This window comes from Thunnus albacares, chromosome 8 (assembly GCF_914725855.1).
Source record: "Thunnus albacares chromosome 8, fThuAlb1.1, whole genome shotgun sequence".
Classification (NCBI taxonomy): Eukaryota; Metazoa; Chordata; class Actinopteri; order Scombriformes; family Scombridae; genus Thunnus; species Thunnus albacares.
In genome coordinates this window covers 7,680,557-7,704,275 of record NC_058113.1, presented here as the reverse complement: position 1 = coordinate 7,704,275, position 23,719 = coordinate 7,680,557, and the positions used below count along the sequence as shown (strand labels likewise).

The following is a 23,719-nucleotide window of genomic DNA, read 5'->3' as shown; positions in this document are numbered from 1 at the left end:
CGTAGCTCTAGGGATGGCAGTGTAGGTCTGTCTGTCAGTCGGGTGATCCACCACTTTGGCCCAGACTGAAATATCATTTACTTCTATGGGATGGATTGCCATGCATTTTGGCACAGACATTCATGTCACCCTCAGAATTAGTCATAATTGAGTGAGTAACAACGTAATGTAATAATTGTGGTGATCTGACTTTTCATCTAGCACCATCAACATGGCAAAATTGTCCAAAGTTAATGACATCTCCAACAGCTTCAGGTGTCCTTTGTGGTTAGTTCTAACTAACAAATGTTAGCATGCTAACACACTAAGGTAAGATGGTGAAAATGAGAAACATTAAACCTTCTAAGCATCAGCATATTTGCATTGTCATTGTGAGCATGTTAGCATGCTGATGTTAGCTTTTAGCTGGAAGCATCACTGTGCCTAATTACAGCCTCACAGAGCTGCTAGCATGGTTGCACATTCTTAGTCTTGTTGCTGTGTGTACCTGCACAGTTTGCACCAAGTCTTACTCCAAGACAAATAAAGCAACCTGTAGAAATGAATTGTATCAGTCTCTTACAGTCATTCTACTATGTTATGACAAAAAACTGAGGAAAATGGTCCCATCATGGCCAATTTTTTTCCATCTACACTTCCCAAGTTCCTAATTCCTGCATTGCTTTTTTTCACTTATTATTTCGTATTTCAGTTATAGTTTTGCTGCTTCCCACTGATGCTCCACTTTTTACGTGGTTAGGAGCCACTCCCTCTGATCCTCTTCTTGGTCACCGACTGTGCACTGAGCTCAGCACTGGTTTCAGTTCATTTAGGTTAGCAAATAAACATGGATAGAAACTATAGCAAAATAGCTCAGGATTAGGGTTATTATTCATAGTCCATCTCAAAAAGAGTTGCGCACTCAGCAGCACGCCACCCTCCTCTTTCTTCCTCTACTCTCACCTTCTGTCTGCCCTCTAACAGGCTCTTAATAGATAAGACCCACCTTCTTGAAGCTTGGCAATCAGTCAAGACACAAATGACAATCTGTGGCCGTGACAGTCGGTTTGATCTGTCTCACTGTCTCCTACCCCCCCCACCATGTCTCAGTGTGTGGTCCGGGGCTGACCTCTCACCCCTTTCTGCCCTCCATGCTGCATTGTGGATAACTGGATGGCCCTGCAGACTCCTTCAGTGCTCCTGTGGAGGAGACACAGAGCTCTGCTCCTGGAGGGCCTGGAGACGACCTGCTGGGAGGTGAGACTCCTCTGTCTGTAACTCTTTGGTTACATCAAAATATTTTAATGAAAATTATAGGATATCAAGTTGGAAATGCTGAAAGGAGTAGCAAATTTTGATAAAACGTCTGCAGTACTGTGAAAAAGTTTTTATGCCTTCAAATGTTTGATGGAAATGTGCTGATTAAGAAATTATGCAGCAAGTAATGATGGAGATGCATTTGTAAAATTAATGGCACAGGCTCGGCACTACAGGTTGAATTTCATTACACAGCACTTCTGAAGTGGCTTTGGACTCATTTGGAAATGGCAAATATCTGTTCATCACAACTTCCTAGTCCTTTCATGGCCACTGCCTCGCCCATGGATTACAGTGTCACAAAAAAAGGGCAAAAAAAGTTTTTATCTTCGTGCAGCATGAATCATTAAGAAATATTTTCAACATACACAACATGCTCATACAGACAACAGACATCCTTTTCACATGGTAGCATTTGTGTATTGTACTTGATGTACCTGACCTATTTTCTTGTCTTTTCACCTATTTGCTTGTCTTGATGTAGATATGTTTTATTGTTACATGCCCTGTTTGGATAGTGTAATTCGTATTAGATGTTTCAAATCATTTTCAATAAGCTCTTTTGTTGTCACTGTTTAAGTAATTTGCTGTATCATATTCACTTTCTCTGTGCTGTATTCTCCTACTATTGGCTGCTGCAGTGATCAACTTTACCACATAGAGAAAACTCAAAATTGAATTTTGGTTGTAAAATGTCTTATGTGTCATCTGTTGTGCCAGTAATCATATTTAATGTGTGTTTCTCATGAAATCATGGTGATTCAGTCGAGAAACAACACACATGCTATTACAGTTGCAATTCTGTCTGTTATATCCATCAGGCCTGATGTCTCCCACCCTGGCTCCCACCTCCGTCCCAGCTCTGGCTCCAGCCTTGGCTCCAGCTCTGGTGCAGAACGATCTCCTGGAGTCTGGCTTTGACGCCCTAGGCTCACTTCCTTCTCCAACACCTCCAGTACCCGCTGCAGTGTCAGCGATACCTATAGTACCAGCAGCAGCAGCAGCAGCAGCAGAACCTGCAACCACCACACCGGCGCCCTCTGGTGGCTTTGATGCTTCAAGTAAGTGTCCAGTGATACAGTATGTTTTAAAAGATTTCCTTTACATCTATTCTTTTTGTCTCACCTCAATACACTTTCATTTTCATGCTTTGTGAAATGTGAAACTTAAGAGAATTTGCTTTTTTCGTTCATATTTGCACAAGTCTTCTGCTTGATGTGCATTAATTTTGTCTGGTTCATTAAAACTGAGCTCTCCCAACCATAGATAGACCTAGCCTGTCACTGTTATTACTGCTGTTCTTCCTGCTGAGAGCTTGACTTCTGCATGAATGACACACATTGACGTGCTGCCGTCACTGTCCTCCTTATTACATAAAACTGTTGTTCCTGCTGACTGCTTAACTCCTCAGCACTGCTTTCTCTCTCGCAATGATTTGTCTGTTTTTTTCTCTCAGTCTCTTTGATTCTTCTTCTCTTGCTGGACTCTTGCACATTCACAAATGCTGTGCTTTCTCCACCTCCTGCTCACCCCTCCACCCTCCACACAATTGACACATCTTTCTTTCTTTTTCCCTTTTTCTGCTATACACCTCTTCTCTTTTGCTCCATTTCAACCTCCCTCTCTCATCCTCACCCCTTCCACTCTGCTGGGTCATTGCTTGCTTCTTCTAATATGTAATTGGTGAGTTCAACCCACTGTGCATTGCAGCATGTGCAGTTTGGGCAAGTCTCCCCTTCTGCAGGATGTTCCTACTTTGCATGTTGCAACTTAACCACTGGTTGTCTCCTGCATGAGGCAAAACTTACTTTTTTTTGTTTTTGGTTTTTTTTGATAGAACTTGCCCACAGTCTTTTACACTAGTGAGGGTTTTAACCATGTGCTACCAAGCCTAAACTCTGCAGTGGACAGGTTTTCATTTCAATCGTGCAATAATACACATTTCAATGATACATTTTTAAATGTATTCTGGAGTTGCGAATGAATACATTCAATTAATTTTGGGTCACACAACAAGCTAGGCACTATGCCATGTCTTATATTTAAGGTCTCAGTCTGCAGTCAAAAAATGTGATTGTCGTTAATAATTAGACCTCTTTGGTCGCTGCAAAGGTTGAAACATTAAAGATTTTATATAAATAAGTTCATAGAGCATAAACCCTTAGAAAGTTCTACTACACGATCTATAGTTACAACTCTGCTAACCTTTCAGCAATTTATTTTATAGGACTGTATAGATATTCTCAGCATTTGTGTTTGGAGCTAAATAACAAGTGTTAGCAAGCTAAGACGTTAAACTTTGATGGTAAACATTGTACCTGCTTAAAATCAGCATTATAGCATTGTCATTGTGAGCATGTTAGCATGCTGACATTAGCATTTAGGTTGAAACCTCACAGAGCTGCCAGCATGGCTTGAGTTTATCCTTATTATTCAGAGGCTTCTCAGTTAACTGCAGCTTACAAAACAATTAAATTTAACAAATGGTGTCAAAACAGTTTGGATGTAGCAGTATAATGTGGGATATTATACAGTGATTATGGCATTATTAAAGCAGGGTTGCACATATTCCTTTAATACGCCTTCAACCAAAGGTAGACTGCTATACTGGTTGGTTGGAATGAAAACCTGCAAACTCTCAGGCCTTGTGACACATGGTCTAAAACCAGTCCTGTATTCCAAATTAAGACAGTGTTTGATTTGATGAAGTGTTACTATGTAAACTGGCTAGCAACTAGCTTAGTGCAGTTGCTCTAGTTACATCCCTTTGAATGCTCAAATATATTTAAAGTCCTACTTTGTGCATGCCATGCACACCTGACAGCTGATGCTGTCGCAGCTGGATTGTTTCCCTCACCGCACTGTCTGCCCTCTTCCTGTGTTATAGCTAGATTAGGGATTTGCGGGTTTGTAATCCATGTTGTTTCTCTGATGTCCTGCCATTCCCACCCTCTTCCCAAGTGTTTGGTGGATTAGGTGACTTGCTGATGCCTGCTGTAACGCCCCAGAGCACTGGGGGAAGCTCTGCTGGGAGCACAGCAGGAAGCATGGGAGCTCCCATCACAGGGGGAGGCATTGCAGCCGCTCCACCCGCCACCCCAACCCCTACCAAAACCATCGGAGGAGATCTGGACTCATCACTGGCCAACCTGATAGGAGGTAGACTGCAGCTTTTCCTGCCTGGCTCTCAAAGATTTCTGTTTATAACAAACTCTTAAATAGAAACTGAGCTTGTTCTTCTTTCTTTCCTGTGTCCTAGACCTTGGAGTAAAGAAAAAGTAAGTATGTGTATGTTGATGTGGATTCAGTGAATGCATGTGCATGGTAGTTGTGTAGGCTCCAACATATCTGCCTGGTTCATAGAACTGGATTTGTGAAAGAATAAATAAGATCCTAGGAGTTTGTGAAAATACAGAAAATCATATCATAATCATATGATGTAATGGGGCACAACATTTTCAAAGCTGATGAAGGTCGCTAGGTTTAAACATCATGTCTTCATGATGTTCATTTTAATCATTATGTCTTCAATGAATTTTTGGCCTTGAGAAACTGTTGCACCCAATTATATCATAGCTGCTTTCTTTAGTTTGCATCTCTCCAGAGCTCTTTTGGGCTTGGTGTTATTAAATCATAGCCACCAAATTAATAGGTTTTCCTCAGTCATTTGAATGTTTTCCCATCTTGGGATCAACACTTCATATGAATGCTCTGTTATGAGTGTTGATACAGCAGCAGTTTGATTTCATTAAGATTTCTTAATGAAGTCTTATTTTGGCAAATGGAATTTGAATGATAAATGAGTACTGGAGCTCTTTACCTGTAGACCACTGTACTGTATGTTGCATCATCTTTGTTAGTCTACAACAGTCACTAATCTAAGCATGAGCAGGATAATAACAAAAATGGCACAGTGGAGTCTTGCATAAGTCTGTGTTATTCTGTGTTTAATCTCCTTTAGGGATCCACTGAGTGAGAAGAAGCTGACTGGAGGAGCCAACTGGACACCCCAGGTAGCCCCCACAAGCTGGGCTGCAGCAGGAGCCCCCATGGTAAGAACAGCACTGACTCCTCATCCAAAAAGCTGTTTTATTTCTGCAAACTGAGCTTAGAGTTGTACATACTGCTTCAAACTCGTAAGATGTAGCTTTCAGCATACATTTGAATAATTCCTAACAAGCGTAAGACATTAACTAAATGTGTTATTGCTTTGTGTTTTGTGTAAGAACATACAGCAGCTGATGGTCTGACCTCTGCTTTCTGTCTCTATAGGCTGGTGCCGCTCCCGGAGCTCCTGGGGCACCAGGAGCAGCTCCACCTGGTGGAGCCATGGTGCCACCAATGAGTGCACAGCCTGGCTTCGGCATGGTGAGCATTTCATTCATAGTAAAATCTCTAGTATACAAATGTATATTTCATATACACGCTGTCCAAATGATCTTGAAGGCAGAAGATGATTAATCAGCCTCATGAAACTCCCTCTACTGTGTTCTCCCTGTCTCACCAGTCTGCTGCAGGAGGCCCCGGAGCTCCCATGATGCAGCCCATGATGGGGCAGCCTCTGATGGGGCAACCCATGATGAGACCTCCCTTCGCTGGGGTGGCCGGAGCTGCACCCGGAGCCGCTGCACCAGGAGCACCGGTAACAAACCTTTAGTTACCAATAATTCCATTCATCTACAAATTAATCCATGCATCACAGAAAACTAATTATACTCTTATATTTCTAACTATCACTACATGTCTTGCCAACTGGTTAAGTTGTTCTGTTTTTATTTCACAGCTTTCTCCAGGACCTACAAGCCAGAGTCCTAAAAAGCCCAAGGATCCTCTGGCAGAACTCGATCTCAAGGACTTCTTATAACGCCCCAGGTGGGAGCTCAGGACACATGCAATAAGTTAAAACTTCCAGAAATATTTGATGCTGCATTCATATTGTGGTGGTACATGGTAGTTAATCAGCTGCCAGCTGAATGCTCATTCAATCATAGAAGGATCAACTGGCCTAATTCTGGTCAAGATTGAGATTTGAGATCAGGAATTGGACTATTTAAATTTTCTTGCCACCATTATCTAATTTGTTTGCAGAGCTTTTAGTGTAGGCATTGGTATTGATCTCTGCTAATGCCTGTCACTCCTTTTGACACATACAGTTCTCTGCTACCAAGTACAGCACCTGAAGATGGAGCTGATGACCTATGTTTCAAACATTTTCTGCTCTCAGGATATTTTTTACTTTGGGTCTCACTCTTCAGTACCACTGCTAGCAACATTTTAGCCCATGACATTTAATTTGTATCTCGTTCCCCTCTCCTTCTTGATCAGACACTGAAACTCCCCCTCTAGCTGGCTGAGCCGAAAAAGAGTATTTTTAACATTTCCCCAAATATATTCTTCATCCTAATAATATAAAACAATTAACAATAAATTGAACAAAAACATAATTTTTGACTGTAAAAAGGGATGACTAAATGTGATTTCAGTTTGACTTCCAGCAGGCTTCCTTTTCATCACACAAATATTCAACTTTGTGATTCTTGCAAAGTCCACCTTCTTACATACTTGGCATTTAAATAGAACATTGAAAATGAATGGAATTATTGAGATTTTATTGGATCATTTGCTACTCAATGGTGCTATTCAAGGGACCATTGGGAATGCACATGAAGTAGTTGAATTTAATTTATGAAAATCACCACATAGCAATCGACATTGTCATCCTGTTGTGTGACCACAGCATCATTATTCAGCTTTTAGAGTAGTTCTTGCACTTCATTAAAATCCTACAAGGATCACATCATAATATGACTCCTATGTTGAAATATTCTCTCTTTCCTCTCTTCCAGCTGCTTTCTTCTCTGGAGCAGGGCCCTCTCACCATTTGCCTGGTGTCTATCAACATCTCAGGATGCCAGTGACCTCCCCCTCTCCCTCTGTTCAGCTACTCAACCTTAGAAGAGCCTCTTTTCTCCACCCTGCCTATCCACTCCCCGCCCCTCTCCTGTGTGATGTCGTAGCACAAACTGTGAAAGTGAACCATAGCGGATTATATATATATATATATAAATGAGAAAAAAATACAAGCGTGTGCTCATGTAGATGTACTAATCTTTTGTCTAAACAAAATCACACAAAACCCTGAAAAAAAAGTCCACAAAAAGTAAGTGAGAGAAAGCAAAGGCATATGTGTTTAGATTTATTTCTAGTGTTGAGTTGAATGATGGATGTGCTTTGGTGTCCTAAGCTCCACCCACAGCCCCCTATCTGTCCCCCCCCTCCTTGTAAAGGAGAAGGAGCTCTTCTTTGTCCCACTTCGATTGGATGAGAGTGGTAAACAAAGCCCCAGTAGATTTTGGAGAACCATGTCATGTGTTGTTTACAGAAAGGTCCTCTTTGATGTACATAGATTTCTCTGGCGAATTCGAGGATTACGTCTCTATTCTGTGTGTCTGTTGAAGAGAAATATAAATGTGAATCTGACATGAAATTGTAAGAAGTCGTGTGAGTATCCTTCTATTTCCCGTCATCATTTGAAAGTATTTGGAAACAAATATGAATACTGCTATATGATTAATATACTGTATATTACGAAACAACTTCTATGGGCTTCTGAATCCTACCAGAACAGCAAGTGATCCTTTTTGTTTGTTTCTTTTTTTAACTTGTGGCTTATTTTTCTATGTTTGTTTTTTTCGTCTTTTCGTCCTATGTTATTTATATGTTCTGTTTCTTTAAGAATATCCCACCAGACAGACTGCTGTCAATATTTGCTGGTATTGCTATTAAAGAACATATCTTGCAACTTAATTCCAGAGAAAATGCTTTAGTTCTTAGTCACAGAGGTTAACTCAAACTGTTCCTCAATATAACTGTATAGCTGTCTGTTCCACTTCCTGTGTGGATCAGCGCATTTTCATTTTATCTAAAAGATTTTTTTTCATAAATTTGCTGTCACATTTTCCAACAATAAGAGCAGATAATAAACAACATGGTGTTCCTGCAAGAAGGAGTTTTGTGGGTTTGTCACTTCACTGTGCACACTACAAAATCTCATTACAAAAAGACAGACTCAGGAACAGATTAAAGGTACCCTGTGAGTTTTTTTTCTAAACAAAGAAAGGTATGTTTACATTCTGTGTGTGTATCCTTGAGGCCTAACAAATGTGTTGAATGCATTTCCTCCCTCTTTAAACATTTGCAAAGCCAATTTCTAGAAAGAATTAAAACCTGCATTGTTTACATACATGTTTGCTAGCTTGCAGGCTGCTTCTCTGCCTTTTGCTGGAGCGCACAAGTGTGCCCATTTGCCCATGCATGCAATATGAACAAAACAGGGATCTGTTCATCAAAACATTGCACTATTACTACTAGTGGTCAAAAAACTCCAAGGGGTACCTTTAACTTCCATGTTACTAGCCTGTTGCACCCAGTGCTGTTGGAAAAAATGGGCCAAGTGACAGTGTTTCAACCTGCTTTGACAATGTTATAATTACAGCAAATTATAAAAGTTTCAACACACTAATCTATTCTGGTCACCTGAAAATGCCAAAAACGACAATGAGATCTGACATACTATTAAGACTTGTTTGCTGTTTGAACATATTGTTTGTTTGAGTTGTTGCTGACCTTTGACCCGCTGTCAATGGAACCGTTCTACTGTATGTGGCCAAATGGGAGCAATGCATACAATGCAGAAACCCACAGGAGGTCACAGTTGGTCCCGGGAAAGCATTTTTACACAGAGCACCTCTATTCCTGCTGACTAATAATAGAATTATGTTCTTAGGGTTGACATGCATTTGGACTGCTGTGTAACACCAGTGGCCCCAGTCCTGTGCTGTAAACTACAGACAGTTATAAAGCTCACTCTGTGTTGTCATCTCAGCGGTCTGTTTGTGAGACTGAGCGATTGGTTGTGAGAATCAGATGTGTTTCAGAGAAAATAATCAGAGATTATTCACATTTTTCATGACTGAATTATTAAAATTGTATTTTTGTTTAGTTGTAAATTTATTTTATTAACGATGGCTCTCCCCAGTGCATGTAAGCCCTTTGAGATGCAATAAATTCAATGACGGATTGAACTGCCCACAAAAGTTTTTCTTTTCTTCCATTCACCAACATTATAAAAGTCAGTTTGAAGTATTATTTTATGTCCCACCACATCAACAGTATCTTCATGACTGTTCACCAAGGCCAGATTTCCAAGTGGACATATTCCCAAATGCCTTTGGTGGATCAAAGTAAAGTTGGGGGCCATAAAATCAAAACAAAGAGCTAAGAAGAGCCACAGAGTTGGGTGATCATTTCGAGTGGTCTATGAGCAGCACCATTCCAATACACTTCATAATTTAATCTATTGTCAGTATGAAAATATTGATGAGAACAGCTTTAATGAGAACCTGGAGGTTGGCACAGAGGGTGGGAGAGTGGCTGAGTCAAAAGGGGTCCAACAACAAATGTTTTCCCTGGGGCCCTATAACAGTTTAATCCAGCCATGCTGCTGAGTGGTTTTATTTCTTAATGAAGTAAGTATATAGGTGAGTAAGGAAGTATGTACGAACACACACAAGTAGTAATCTTGGTTTAATGGTTGGTAGTCTTCAATCTGCATCATTAATTTCAGGTATTTGGTATTCAAAAAGACTCGAATTTTTGGAACATATGCAACAAGAAAAGTCAAAAATATCACATTCCAGATTCAAATTTGTTATCATATAACATTATTGAGGCTTTTGTAATCTCATTTAACTATTAGAGTTACAGAAATCTAAACAGCTCAAGTAAATTGTTGAATGGTTCAGTCCCATCTTAACACAATCAAAATATGTAGCCTCACATTAAATACATAGTTACAGTACTAGGCTATCAAAATATATTCTGAGCAGTCTTCCCTCCCCCGAAAAAAAGTTTACAATTCCATAAATTAGCACCATGTCTTCTGGGTAAGCACCGCTATTATTATGTGCACAACAATGAAACCACATTTCACTGCGTTGCAAGAACAGAGAAAAGATGGTGAGACTCACAAATCAGAAAAATCTTCTATCCAAGGTCCATGAGGACTCTCTCTATTTAGACAGAAAAATAGTCTTATTTCAAAAGGTAGTTGTAAAAAACAAACTTCTAGATATACACAATGCAAAACACCAGCTCGTTCAATTAAAATGCTTATAAAAAGTTATCTTAATATCTCTATATAGTTCATTTGTAAAACAAAAGTTACGTTTGTTTTTTTCCTGGGTCTTTTGTCAAGGCCAATGCACGCACTCTTCTTTTACAGTGGTGGAGAACACTTGAGAATGCAAGACTCTCCATACAAAGTCTGGTTAGAATATAAGACGAATGTACCAGGGCTTTGCTCACACTTTTTAACATTGTATCCAAAAAGGTGAAATCTTTTTTAAAAAGAGTCAAAATAGAAAGCAAAACTGCAGATCAGAATGATCTGTAAACACGTACAATACATATTTTTTTCTCAGTTGTTTTTTTAGCAAATAAATTAGAAAAGCTGAAGAGCCACAGTTCTCTTTATGTGTTGCCGAGTTCCTGTTGTTGTCAACACTGAGTCTGTATGGCTGTGTGTGGGTTGTGTGTGTGTGATCAGTGTAGCAGGAGTCACTGGGAGACATGGGAAATACAGGCAGGAAGAGAAGAGGCAGTCAACAGCCCCTGGTTGGTGGGGGGAGGTGAGGGTTAGAGTAGATTAGGTGTCCCTTTTATGAAGGTGGGTCTGAAGGACAGGATTGGTGGTGGTTGATTGGGATCCTGTGTTGTCTTAGGCTACCTGGCACTCACTCGAGTCCCCGTGGACCCAGTAGCAAATTTGGGCATATTTGAGGGGCGTTATCCTCACTGCAACGTTGTAATCCTGCTGCATCCCGTTCCCATTTACATCCACCCACTGGTGACCAGAGAATACCCCAATGATCTTCCTCTTCCACTTCTTCTTGCCAGGCTCCTTGAGGCGAATGTAGATCCCAGAGCCACTGGAGCCGGGTTTGGCATCACAGTATTGGTACAGCAAATCATTGGACTCCTCAGAGACGGAGCAGAACCGGTACACCAGGTTGCCAGGCCGGTCATCATCAAAGCCAGAGAAGTGGATCCTCCCAGCAGGGAGCTTCTTGACTGAGGGGATAACACCCAGATCCATGTGCTTGACTTTTGGGGCTTTCTTCAGCTCCAGAATAGCGTAATCATAATCTGCAGCCAGTCCATCAGCCACACCTTTGAACCAGCCCTTAGGCACCTGGGTCTTCTTGACCCTGGTCCACCGAAATGAAGGTTTCTCTGATTCCGCACTCCGCCGGTTCCGACTCTTTCTACCTTTCCCTTTTCCCTTACGGTCCCCTTTCCCGTCGTTCTCTTCCTTTTCTTCCTCTTCCTCTTGAGCTTTGTCTCTACTTCTCCTTTTGCCTTTTCCTCGCACTCTCCCTTTCCCTCCTTTCCCTCGTCTGGATTTCTCCTTCAGAATACCAACTCGTAGCTTCCGAGCCCCGTCTAGATAATCCTTTCCGTCATGGATGCAGTGGGCAGCGGTCAACACATGTTTAGGTGACACCAGAACCCCAGAACATCCTGTGGAGATCTTCACAGAGGTGGAGAAGGGATACTTGAGGGAGAACTGCTTATCAGAGATGGTGAAGCGGGTGTCTGTGCCATACACCTCTCGTTTGTGTCGGGAGCTAGACGAGTTGTTTCTGGACAAAGCTGTCACCTCGTTGAGGCCCTGCACAGACACTGAGGTATATGTGCGCGTACCATTCTCGTAAACCGTCTCGTAGGATAGGAACTCCTCCAGGTCGTCCATAGAAGGTGAGGGGAGGCGACGCTGACACTCAATCCCACAAGTCCCACTCAGCTCTGGTTGAGGATGGGCTGAGAAGTTGGGGCTGCTGAGAGGCAAAGTGCGTCTTTTCCTTACCAGAGGAACCTTCCACTGTGGCCAGGTATACTCATCATCAACTGTGTTCACCTCAGCAGCTACAGCCACCACCACAGCCAGCACCGTCACCGGCAGCAGGACACACAGGGGTATGGGGCCCATTGTTAAGTTGGGCCTGGCTCTGAAATGTTAAGAATAGAGAGGAGGGGTAAAGGGGTGGAAATCATAAATCAGAGTATTGATTTGAGTCATTTTGTTCAGTCCAGCACAGAGAATTCATAGTTACTGACAATGTAGTTTGTTTTTTCTAGCCACACTAAAGAAAAAGAATAACCTTTTTAGCCACACATGGCTGTAGGGATGACAATGTCAGTCTGTCGGTCTATCGGTGGTCCACCACTTTGGTTTAGACTGAAATAACCCAACAACAATTGGATGGATTGCCATGAAATTTTTGTATGGACATTATGGTTGCCAGATGATGAATGCTACTGTCTTTGGTGATCCTGTTTTGACATTTGTGGTTTTGAGTAAAATGTCAAATATGGCAAATATAAACAAATATTGACTAGATTGCTATACAATTTGTAACAGATATCCATGGTACCCAGAGGATGGACCTTATTGACTTTGGTGACTTTTCATTAGTCCCTCTAGCAGGTCAAAGTTATCACTTATTAATTGAAAATATCTCTACATCCATTGCATGGATTGGTTTCATAGAAAATAGATTCTAATGACTCTGGTGACCCCTTTACTTTTCTTCAATGCGCCATCCCTCAACTTTTTATTAAGCACCAACATGGTCAAAAATTGTATTCATCTAAAGCTTGGGTAAATGACCAAATACATGCAAAACTAATGACATGTTTGCATATTAACATGCTAAACTAAGATTATACCTGCAAAACACAAACATGTTAGTATTGCTCATTGTGAGCATATTAGCGTGGCGATGTTAGTATTTAGCTCAAAGCAGTGCTATGCCTAAGTGCTGTATAGACTCTTCAATCACATTACCATTCAGACAAATCACTAAGAGATTGCCTCACCTTTCATAACACGGTAATGTTGTCTTTGCTGTCTTCACTTTAGTCTCTAGGTAAGTTCAGCATGTTGCTTGTTTAAACTGTGTCCTCGAGTACAGTATAAAAAAGACCTATATAAGCACCAGGTTATTAGATCAGCAACCACCAATCTGCAACAGAGTTATTGCTTCTTGATTGTTTCGGCTTTCACAGTCTTTCAGTGAGCTTTAAATTAGGAAATAACATACTGTATATTGCACAGCTGAACTGACAATGTCTCAAAAAGCTATAGATTCACACTGATTCAGAATTCAGCTCAGATTCAAGATGCAGTGTCAAAGATTCTCTTGTTTATTAACTAAACACCTCTACTCAGTAAAGGAGAGGCCATTATCTTGTTTGGAACCAGACTGCTCAGCAAACAGCCTTTAATCATCTTTAGGCACTTCAAATTGCAGACTCAAATCTCCCTGAACTAAGAGGGTCTTCTATCCTATGTTGAGGCCTCCTGATTGAGAAAAAATAAACACAGCTCTATTTACAGCCACAGGGAGGCAGTGTAGCCCAGAATATCAGACATCCACCAGGTTCAGCTCTGTAGACCATCATGAGGGCAGCTCAGTGGTCTGTGACAGCACATCAAAATCAGGAAAGAACAGTTTTTTAGTTTTCTATAAACACAAGATCTCAAAATACTCAAGTTTGCAGAAAATGATTGGTGCCATTATTCATATGGAAAAATAGCATTTGTTTAAGATACGTTAGAGATCTCAAAACATTTCTCTAGAGTTGATACATTAGCTATGTGGTTAAGAGGAGATTTATATCCCTGGAGTATTGCTTGAGGCTGCGGGCAGCAAGGAGGCGAGGATGAACCCTGATCCTCAGAATGGGCTGAGACAGTGGCTTGGAGGTTTGCCACAATGGTTAACCTTCTCTTTCAGTAATGACCATATCTGGTTTCCTGAGCTCCACTCTGCGCCCTGTCCATGCGTACAAATGACATCAAACATAGAGACTATGCAGGCTGCAGACAGTGTGCTGGTTCATGCTTCTGTGAGTGTAATGTTGCCAATGATCCTGATAACCCTTTAAAAAAAATACAACTTGGGTACGTTTTAATAGATTCAGCAGACCATCACTTAACTACGGAGTAGAAAAGCTTCATTTCGTCAGCGCGGCTGTGGTGATGAAGTGACACAATCAATTCCAAACACAAGGAGAGAAAATCACTTGGATGCCTCTGCAGCAGGAGTGTGAATCCAACATTTAATTTCAAACAGAAGTCCACAATGAAACACCACAGAGATTGCATTCATTCTGGCTGTTTGGGGGGGGTTAAATAGTGTGTGACAGACAGCCTGACATCTGGGGTATCCAGCTGGAGGACAAACCTTTCAGGGACAGCCTAAATTGGCCAGGGGGTCCACAGACACATTCCTTTTCAATTATATGTTAGTGCAGCGTGAAAATGAGACGCTGCCAGGCTTGGCAAAGCTCCCAAGGGACTCAGCTGAGAGGGAGAATTCCTTCACTGCAAGTACAGCATCACCTGTGGACCATATCAGTGCTTCATCATCCATTGCAGAAATATTATGAACTCATTCACTCTCCAAATCCTCTCTTTTAGTTGAAACTAGAGAGCATGCCTTTTTAATTCATGCTTTGTCTTGTCATTGAGCCAGGGGCAGAGGAGTCCACCAAAAGGAGGCTATTTGGCTTAACTTAACCGCAGTGTCCAATAAAACATACCCAGTGGCCAACATCTAACCAGCCAAAAACAGACAGTAGAGCTGTAAAACAGTCTCAATGAATAAGAATACAAAAATTGCCCTTAGTTTCTATTCAATTTCACACTCCCACTGCCAGACTCAGACATAACACAAATCCAGAAGAAAGCCTGCAATTATTCAACATAGAGTGGAAAATGATATGCTGCCATGATGGCTCTTGGTCACAGAAGGCGCTCATTTGAACTTTACTATTTTCCACTGAAGTCAGCTGAACAGCGCTGTGCCCTCTCCATCTCTCAAGGGATTCAGAAGCACTGCTAGAGGCAACCTGGACACATATTGACCAAAGGATGGCGCTATGGCGCAATTGTCCCCTCTCCACCTCAGGCATCACCGTCTATTGTCTAATTCATCATCACGTTTATTAAAAGGGGTGATTTCATCCGCTTTGACCTATTTTCACAACTTTAAATAAACTTCTGCTCCTCAGGCACAGAGTTTCCAACCAGGGACTCATGAGACAGACACTGTCAGTGTTTTAAAACAAGAAAATGCCCCCCCCCCAAAAAAGTCAGATTTTAATTAAATTTAAAATGTCTTCGCAAAAGTCGTGTCTTTTTCCATTGTAAAAACTAACAAATAACACTATTAGCATGCAAAGCAAATAAATACCCCATAAAATGAGATAGCCAATGAAATGTGAAAAAAACAAAACATCAGTAATTTCACATCTGCTTCAGTTTAGCAGCTGTATGAAAGAACAGGGACAAGGTATCTGTTCGTTCTAAAGCAAACTGTGCAAACTGTTTTTTTTTTTTGTTTTTTTGCACTAATTAAATAGCGTCATCTAATGAAAATTATACGCATAATGATTAAAAAGTATAAAGAATATGAAGCACCACTTAGGCAATAAAATCTAATTAAATCCCCGAAATAACTATCCAAACCACATGAAACCAATGAACATAACAATAGCAATAAATAAATAAATAATATTTTTTTTTAAATCTAACATATTTGCCCCATGGCTCCAACAAGAAATCCTAATAACTGTGCAAAATGAGAGAGGCTTCCTACCTGCTTGCATCCGATTGATGGATATGCCAAATCCTCAATGTATTGTTTGTTTTCCCTAGAAAGACACAAATATGATCCCACTAGAAAACAAACGGTTATTACTGCATCCCAGACGTCCTGGTATCAGCAGGGAGACGGCTCCCTTCTCCTCATTGCTTCTTCAAAGAGGCTGGGCAGAAAGTCGCAGCCGGGACGCTCCGCTCAGGCTGCACTTGATGCTGAGGAGGAGGGAGGGAAGGAAAAAAAAACCTGAAAAGGACTTTTTTTTCACTTGTGACAAAAGCTGTTCACATATGGGTGGGACCAGACCAAGCGATCTAACTAAAGGCTGAATTGGGTGAAGTCAGTGGTCTATTCAGCAGCAGTCCAGTCGGGAGGTGTGTTGGTGTACACCAACCTCCAGCCAGCCAGGAGCAGAAAAAAAAAAAAAAATCAAGTGCGCCTCAGTCAATGGGACTTTCAGCGGACTGTGAAGGAATTAGTTCCACTGGTCTCTACAATAGTTTCTTAGGCGTTTCCATTCTGAGCCTCAACATCTGCAGCACCTTTATTCTAAAAGTTCAATGAAGTGTAAGCGTGAGGGGTGTAGAGCAAAGCAGAGAGTAAACCCACCCAAATCCAGACTGTACTGCCTGACATAAATGCAATGATCTTTTACAATAGATATAAAAACAGTCAATATACAGTAAAAGGGTAGTGGTTCCAAACCATTTTGGCTTTTGGCCCCTTGAAATAAAATTATCTCCTCTTGCATCCTCCTCCTCACAGGTTACATATTAAGCATTGAGCAGTTTAAACAAAGTGTGATTTTACCTTCCAACATTGTTCAATTTTAGCAGTTTTATGGGGATGAACAAGTAAATCCAAATGGGATTTCTTGAAGTTTCTTGAAGAAACTGTGATGTAGATTCTCTTTAGGCAGCGGTGGAAGAAGATATTTTACTTGAGCAAGAAACACAGGCATTCAAGTTAAAGGACATAAGTATTCATAAGCATCAAAAGTACCAAAAGGAAAAGTGCTCATTATGCAGAATGGACTGTTTCAGAGTATCATATCACTGTATTAGTGATGCACCAATGTGTAAGTATCACTTTAATGTTGCAGTTGGTACAGGTGGGGCTAATTTTGTATTAATAATCTGAATCTGCAGTAAGAAATAACTTGTAACTTAACCTGCCAAATAAATGTAGTTGAGTAAAAGTACAATATTTGCCTTTAAAATGTACTGGAGTTGAGGTCTAAAGTAGCATAAAATAGTAAAAAAAAAAAAAGTTCAATTATTTTCCACCATTATTTTGTTAATCTTGAGTTAAAGAATTTATTGAAACTTTAAATGTATGAAATGTGTGGATGAAACAATGAAATCTGTAACTTTGTTGAACTTCATCTTTGCTTTTGATGCTCATCTCTACAGGGAGGTCAAAGCTGAGGTTCAGTTACAGCAGCAACAACTCAGTGTCCTTCTCGAGGGCACTCTGGCAGATGTGGGCTCTGGCTGATAATCTCAGTCCACTGCCTGAAGTACCATGTCTAAGCACTTGGTCATACTGCCGCTTCTACAAAGTATCTAGATGTGAGACAAAACAAAAAAATGACCTGAGTAGGTGTGAGACCTACTCGGGTCATTTTTGTGTTTTGTCTTTGCATTATGAAGGTCAGACTGATAGTGAAAGAATGCCATGATGACTAGCTGAAGTCTCAATGAGCCAAGAAAAGATATAGAAAGTATGTGTGTAATGAGGGAGAGAAAGAGGAGGGTGATGATTGATGATATACATCTGGTTCAAAAGGGAATGAGGAGTACAGGATGTCATTTGGATTTGACACTGATCTTTGCGTTCCGGTTATATGGATGTCAACAAATTGGTTAGAAAAGTCCACTTGTTCACAAAACTGTGAGTGTTTGTGTGTGTGTGTGTTTGGGGGGGGGGGGGGGGGGGGGGACTTGGGTGACCAGCATGTTAAGGATCATGATGGATGCTCATCCACGTGTCTTCGTACTTTGCACATGAACCACAGGACTTTATATTTTCTAAGCACAACGGGTTAGCATAAAAGCACCAATTGTCTCTCCCTCCGGCTGTCTCTGGGTGTGGCCAGACCCTGATTCCTCCTTCAGGCTAAATATGTATACATTTCAGGAGATCGACCCATCGGTCATTGAAAACAAACAGCATGAGCTGTAAACACACAGGGTACTTAAGACTTAAGACTTTTGGATAGTTATACTCATGTTCAGCATATTAAGTTATACAGAGGGCCACACAGAATGTGGAAAAAAACATCATGTGTGTGACATCACCCATAGCTTTCTGAAGGGACTCTTTGAAGCCTAAATTTGGTTTACCGCTTGCTGCTAGTTTTGTCGAATGACTGAAGTCACACTATCTAAATTATTTAGGCAATGCGCTTTGATGGAGCAACAGTCACCACAGCTGAGATTTCTTGGAGCCAGCATCTAGTTGTCAGTGGAGCAACTGCAGCTTCAGACATTTGGTCCACCATGGTGGTTGACGCTGGAGCCACCAGCATTATCTGACTGTAAGAGGGTGAGAACTTTTAGTAGCTTTATAGCTAACTGCATTCAATTTTGTGTATGAGTTTAACAAACATTAAATTAATTGTGACTAAATATGTATTCCGGGATCAATGTGAAGTAAAGATAGTAAATACCATGCGCATGAGATAAAAATGGTTACTCAACTGAAAGATGTTTTATGTTCCCATTTTGCGTCAGTTTTGGAACCTGAATAAAAAACACAAATGATACTGTGGACAAATGGACGATTTTGTTGTTCATTTTCTTATTATCTATTGAGCTAACTGTCTAACCAGCACAAAACATGTATTATTATTATTATTATTACTGTGTACTTGCTAACTTGTTGTCCTCCTCCTCTGAGAGGCAACAACACAGTCGGAACCTGTGACTACTGTTATCACAACCCTCACAGATGCAGACAAAAGAACACAGCATATGTTCCTGTTTTCAGTTAGGTTCAAGGTCAAAGGTCACAGTAGAAGAGTGAAACAACCGAGAGAGAAAGAGAGAGAGTTGTCTATGCTCCCAGCTCCGTGGCTTCCAAATAGAAAAGCAGTGAGTGATATTTCTGGTTGGGGTCGAGGCTATACAGTGTGGATAGAGGGGCTTTTGTGCCAGGTGTCACACCCTCACGGGAAGTGCTCCCTTTGCGCTCTGGTGTGGTAGATGGAGGATGCTTATTGGTTAGAGCTAGGTTTCAGGAATTTCATTAGTTGTGTTTGGGTGTAGTGGATGAGACCATGCCCACCTTCACAGCAGTAAACCAGTAAATGGGTGCGGCTCTGAAAGGAATACACCAAATTTTTGGGATAGACCTAGTGGTTAACTTTCATCCTTGATGAGCCATCTGCTCTGAATCACAGTATCTGAAAATGTTACTGGTGAGTTATTTTGGATTCAGTTTAATGATGTATTGTCTTGAAGACACTGGGTAACCATGACCTCCCTGATTTTTTTTTAACTCAAATTTCAGAGAGCACAAAACTTTTTCCCTATTGAAACTCTATCTCAGAGGACCTCAGTGCCCTTTTTGTGGTATAGCAGTATACATTAAAGGCTGCCTATTTCTCTGCACAGACCACACTAATAAACCAACTCAGAGGGCTGCAGTGACCCACAGCTCACTTCCACAGGCTTTATTTTGACAACTGAATGGTCTTTTAGCTTTGCTCGCTAAACAGACCACCATTGATATGATAGGAGTCTCTACCTCACTGCTTCTCTCTCACACACAAACATATAGTAAATAGTATAAGCAGTAATGGGACAGTTAGTTAAAGGTCTCGCTTAGATCCACATACAGTTTATAACCTTTTTAATTGTAAATATTTGGCTAAATGGTTAGCATGCCAGCTTTCAGAGAAGAGACTGTACATGATGAAAGGCTTGACTGAAGTCATACGTGCTCCTTTGAATCTCATGTGCAAATGAACAGACACACCCAGTCCTGCAAAGACGGACTTGTGAAGGCTGGTCAGAGAACTGCTACCCTCGAAAAACTTTGAACTTTCAAGAAACTGAGCTTTTCAGGAACTGAAAAACAACTGTCAAGTTTATGTCTGTGTGATGCACATGAATTTGAAATTATACAATGGATTTGAATGTCTCCTAAATCGATGGTATCCACAAAGACATCCAAAACACAGCATTCCTATCACTTACATGTTAACAATCTATAGTCGTGCTAGCGGATCTGTGAAGCTGTATTCATGGAAAGCAGGAACTACCACGGCTTGAAGCTGAAGCCAATGCGGAAGTACCTTAAAGTGCAATGACGGCCACAGCTGGCTCCAGTTGACTCCCATTCAAGAAATGTCAACTTCTCTCTAGAAATACTAACTGAATCATTTTTTTCAATGAATCATTATGGTCTCAATTGCTAAATGCGGGCCCTCTAATAAATGTGCTGGTGATCATTTTGGAGACTATTCGCTTGCCTACTGCTCTCCCCGGCTCAGGACTTGCACTAGTTGGACTATTTTGCCATATTTCAGTAAATTTAATGTTACTTGATTATGATATCTAAAATGCAAAAGCTAGCCCAAGTGTGCACCACTCAGTGTACTCAGTAAGCTAGTGTTTGCTTTGTTCGCTAGCGTTCAAAAAGGCAACACTCTGTAGTCCTTATTTGGAGGGTTCTGGGCTTCAAACCAGCTCCAGTGACCTCACACCTCACTACGTCCATCTTTATATACAGTCTATGATTCACGCACAGAGGTGCTGAGAGCTAAAGGCTAAATTCAGGATGCTAACATGCTCACAATGATAATGCTAACATGCTGATGTTTAGCAGGTATAATGTTTACCATGTTCCATCACTTTAGTTCAAACTTGTTAGCATGTTAACATTTGATAAAGCACTACACACAGCTGAGGCTGATGGGAAAGAGATATCTCAGACTGGGCCAAAGTGGTTGACTGACCAACACAATCCCCCAGGAACAGCACCGGTCCGTTTGGTCCAATCACATTTCGACAGTCTAGAAGAGCCGCACGATCTAATTGTTTTATCCCCATTCAAGTTAGCCGGAGGGCTAAACCGGAAGTAGCTGGCTCGGCTGGCAAAAGTTGCTAGTGCGCTTGCTCTATGGGCCCAATGATCCCAGAAGATCCAGGTAATTTTATACCCGGAAGTCAAACTTTCTTGGCTTCATGCACCACTGAGCAACTTTCATAGGAATGAACGGGGCCCCGCCTCCAATGCTGTATCCAGTTCTCTTTATATATCCATGGACCAACAGAATGACACCGCCATTTCTAAAAACCTTGTCCTGGAAAATGATCTCCTGGGTTGTGGACTTTGGTCACTATATCAATTTGTTGGTATGGCTAAACAAATGAAATCCAAAGATCCAGTCACCATAAAAAATAAAAATACACAGATGCTGCTAGCCATCCATATTTTTGTGAAAAATCTGCTTAATTTTTGTTTGGCTGTGTGATTCACTTGCCTGTTCTCTCTTGCAGGTGATCATTAGCGCCTGGGAACACCTGAGGGGGTTCCCAGCCAGGTTATTTATGTCCTGGCTGCAGCACAGCTCACTCTCTCCCTTACTCCCTGCAACTCTAACTGTTTCGGTTCCGTTATGCTGTTTTAGTTTATCTTAATGTTTGGTTTTGCAACCTACAACACCCACACTCCTCCCCTCATGCACATCACATACCAGTGGCTCTACTGATTTCCACACTCCATATTTGTAAATATTTAGTTAGCTTTTTCATTTGATCTAATTTGGTTGAGTTAATAAATTTATCCTCTGTTAAAACTAAACCTAGTGTGTCTCCTATGTTGTTGTGGCCAAAGAGCCGCGTCATAACAAAATGGGACTTGTCCACTTATGTTGTTTTGGTGAAGTTTGTTCTGTTTGTTTGATGTGGTTGTGCAGCTGATTAGGTGATTTGGTCCAGCTGCATGCTGGCTTTTGGGCTGCGTGTTTTGTGGCCAGGGCTGTTTTGGTCTTTGGTTTTGCTTTGGTTTTTGGGTGATACACCATGTGCTTGTTTGTTTTTTCTTTTTGTCTCTCTGGAAGCATTGGTTTCTGACCCAGTGTCGGACTGTCGTGTGCCATTCTGACGGTAAGTATTATTGTCCTGATATGCTGTATGCAGAGATTTCCACGTTTGGCTCCAGTGGTGTTCCCCCTTTGGGTTGCATCCATTTGTTTCTTTTGTACTGTTGTGGTTAGTGTCAGCTGTTTTCGGACAGCTATCTTGGGGGCACATTTGCGTGATTTTCTGGGGTTGCCTGCTTGCAGCTTGTTTTACAAGTCTGTTGGTCTTCAGTGTGTAAATAAGTGCCGCAAGCCACATGAAGACTACGGGTGAGTTATTAATAAGTTTTGGTTAGGCAGTTTAGGGCAAATTCTCTGTTGAGGGTTGTCATTTTCCCAAGTGCATGTCTTGCAGTGAACATGTTACTGTCTGTATCGGTAATTTGTAATTATGGCTTCCTTGTCAGGGTTTTTAGCTGCGGTGGAGTTTGTAAATGGCTGTAATAAGGAGCAGCTAGTGCAAATAGATGACCATTATGGCATTATTGTTGCAGAGAAAAAATGTAAGGAAGAGATAAGAAATGAGGTTTTGTCATCTTTGTTTGAACAAGGGGTGTTACATAAAAGTGAGCTTTGTCCAGCTGCGGTGGAGCCAGCGCCTGTGCTGGTGTCTGCACCAGTTGTGCAGACAGCTGGTTTTACTTTTGAGTAAGAGAAGGAGCTGTTAGCCTTGCAGTTTGATCAGGAGAAGTTACGAAGACATGGACAGGGAGAAGCTACAGTTGAAGAAACTTTAGCAGGCAGAGAAACTTGAGTTAGAGAAACTTCAGCAGTTGGAGAAGGACAAGGAGAAGTAGCTTGAGTTGGAGATGTTGGAAAAGCAAGTTGAGATGGAGATAATGTGGCAGAGCACTGAAAAAATGAAAATGGAGTTAGAGCAGTCCGAATTGCAGTTAATCTGAGACGGCAAGCTTTCTCCCGGTGGGTCAAGTACAGAGAATTCTGCTTCTGTTGGTTCTGGTGTTGGTGTTGTTGTTAAGCTGCATTAGGTGCTGAAATTTAATGAGCGAGACCCTGATCCTTTTTTTCACTCTTTGAACATGTTGCAGATGCGAAAAATTGGCCAGATTCAGCCAGAATACTCAAGCTTGAGTGTGTCCTCACTGGGAGAGCTCAGGAGGTGTATTCAACTTTATGTGCTGAGGATGATTTGGATTATGCAACGGTGAAGCCGGCTGTATTAAAAGCAGATGAGTTGGTTCCTGAAGCATATCGCCAGAAGTGTAGAAATTGGGTGAAGTGTGATAAGCAGACATATGTGGAGTTTGTCCATGATTTGGCATCCCATTTTCACTGTTGGCGCTCAGCTGCAAACTTTGACCTTGAACTTTTGACTGTCTTTGTGAGCTCATTGTGCTAGAACAGTTTAAAATGCTATCCCTCAACGTATTGCTACTTATGTAAATGAGCAGAAGCCTTCTACCATGCTTAAAGCAGCTGAATTGGTTGATTTTGTATAGACTCATAAGGGTAGTTTTTCAGAGACATGCTCCTGGAGTGATAGGAAAAAATGGGGATGACAGCTGTGGTAACTCCCTTGGTGGTGCAAAATTTTTGCCTGGTTCCTTGTGTAAGCCTGCATTTATGGGGTGACCTGAGGGTG

General features: G+C 41.3%; 2 protein-coding genes across 7 annotated transcripts in view; one reads left to right on the top strand and one right to left on the bottom strand.

Annotated features, from left to right (window-relative positions):
* Positions 1–9,392, top strand: part of snap91a (synaptosome associated protein 91a) — a 55,198-nt gene extending 45,806 nt beyond the window's left edge. For 5 of the 6 annotated variants that reach the window (XM_044358797.1, XM_044358798.1, XM_044358800.1 and 2 more), the window contains 9 exons: positions 1,165–1,236; positions 2,118–2,357; positions 4,258–4,455; positions 4,556–4,574; positions 5,258–5,348; positions 5,569–5,664; positions 5,804–5,938; positions 6,080–6,168; positions 7,143–9,392. In XM_044358797.1, the coding sequence (XP_044214732.1) occupies positions 1,165–1,236; positions 2,118–2,357; positions 4,258–4,455; positions 4,556–4,574; positions 5,258–5,348; positions 5,569–5,664; positions 5,804–5,938; positions 6,080–6,160 (932 nt within the window). In that variant the 3' untranslated portion in view covers positions 6,161–6,168; positions 7,143–9,392. The remainder of the gene's footprint in view (positions 1–1,164; positions 1,237–2,117; positions 2,358–4,257; positions 4,456–4,555; positions 4,575–5,257; positions 5,349–5,568; positions 5,665–5,803; positions 5,939–6,079; positions 6,169–7,142) is intronic. The other variant, XM_044358799.1, reaches the window with a different exon arrangement.
* A 477-nt stretch (positions 9,393–9,869) lies between these two features.
* prss35 (serine protease 35) lies at positions 9,870–16,574 on the bottom strand. Its single transcript, XM_044358804.1, has 2 exons — positions 16,023–16,574; positions 9,870–12,365 (listed from the first exon to the last, which is right to left on the bottom strand). Exon 2 carries the CDS (start codon positions 12,344–12,346, stop codon positions 11,075–11,077), a length of 1,272 nt encoding a protein of 423 aa, XP_044214739.1. The 5' UTR covers positions 12,347–12,365; positions 16,023–16,574; the 3' UTR covers positions 9,870–11,074.
* Between the last annotated feature and the right edge of the window lie 7,145 nt (positions 16,575–23,719).

Excerpts from the sequence above, each read along its gene's own strand:
- prss35 (XM_044358804.1), bottom strand. The coding sequence starts at position 12,346 with ATGGGCCCCATACCCCTGTGTGTCCTGCTGCCGGTGACGGTGCTGGCT.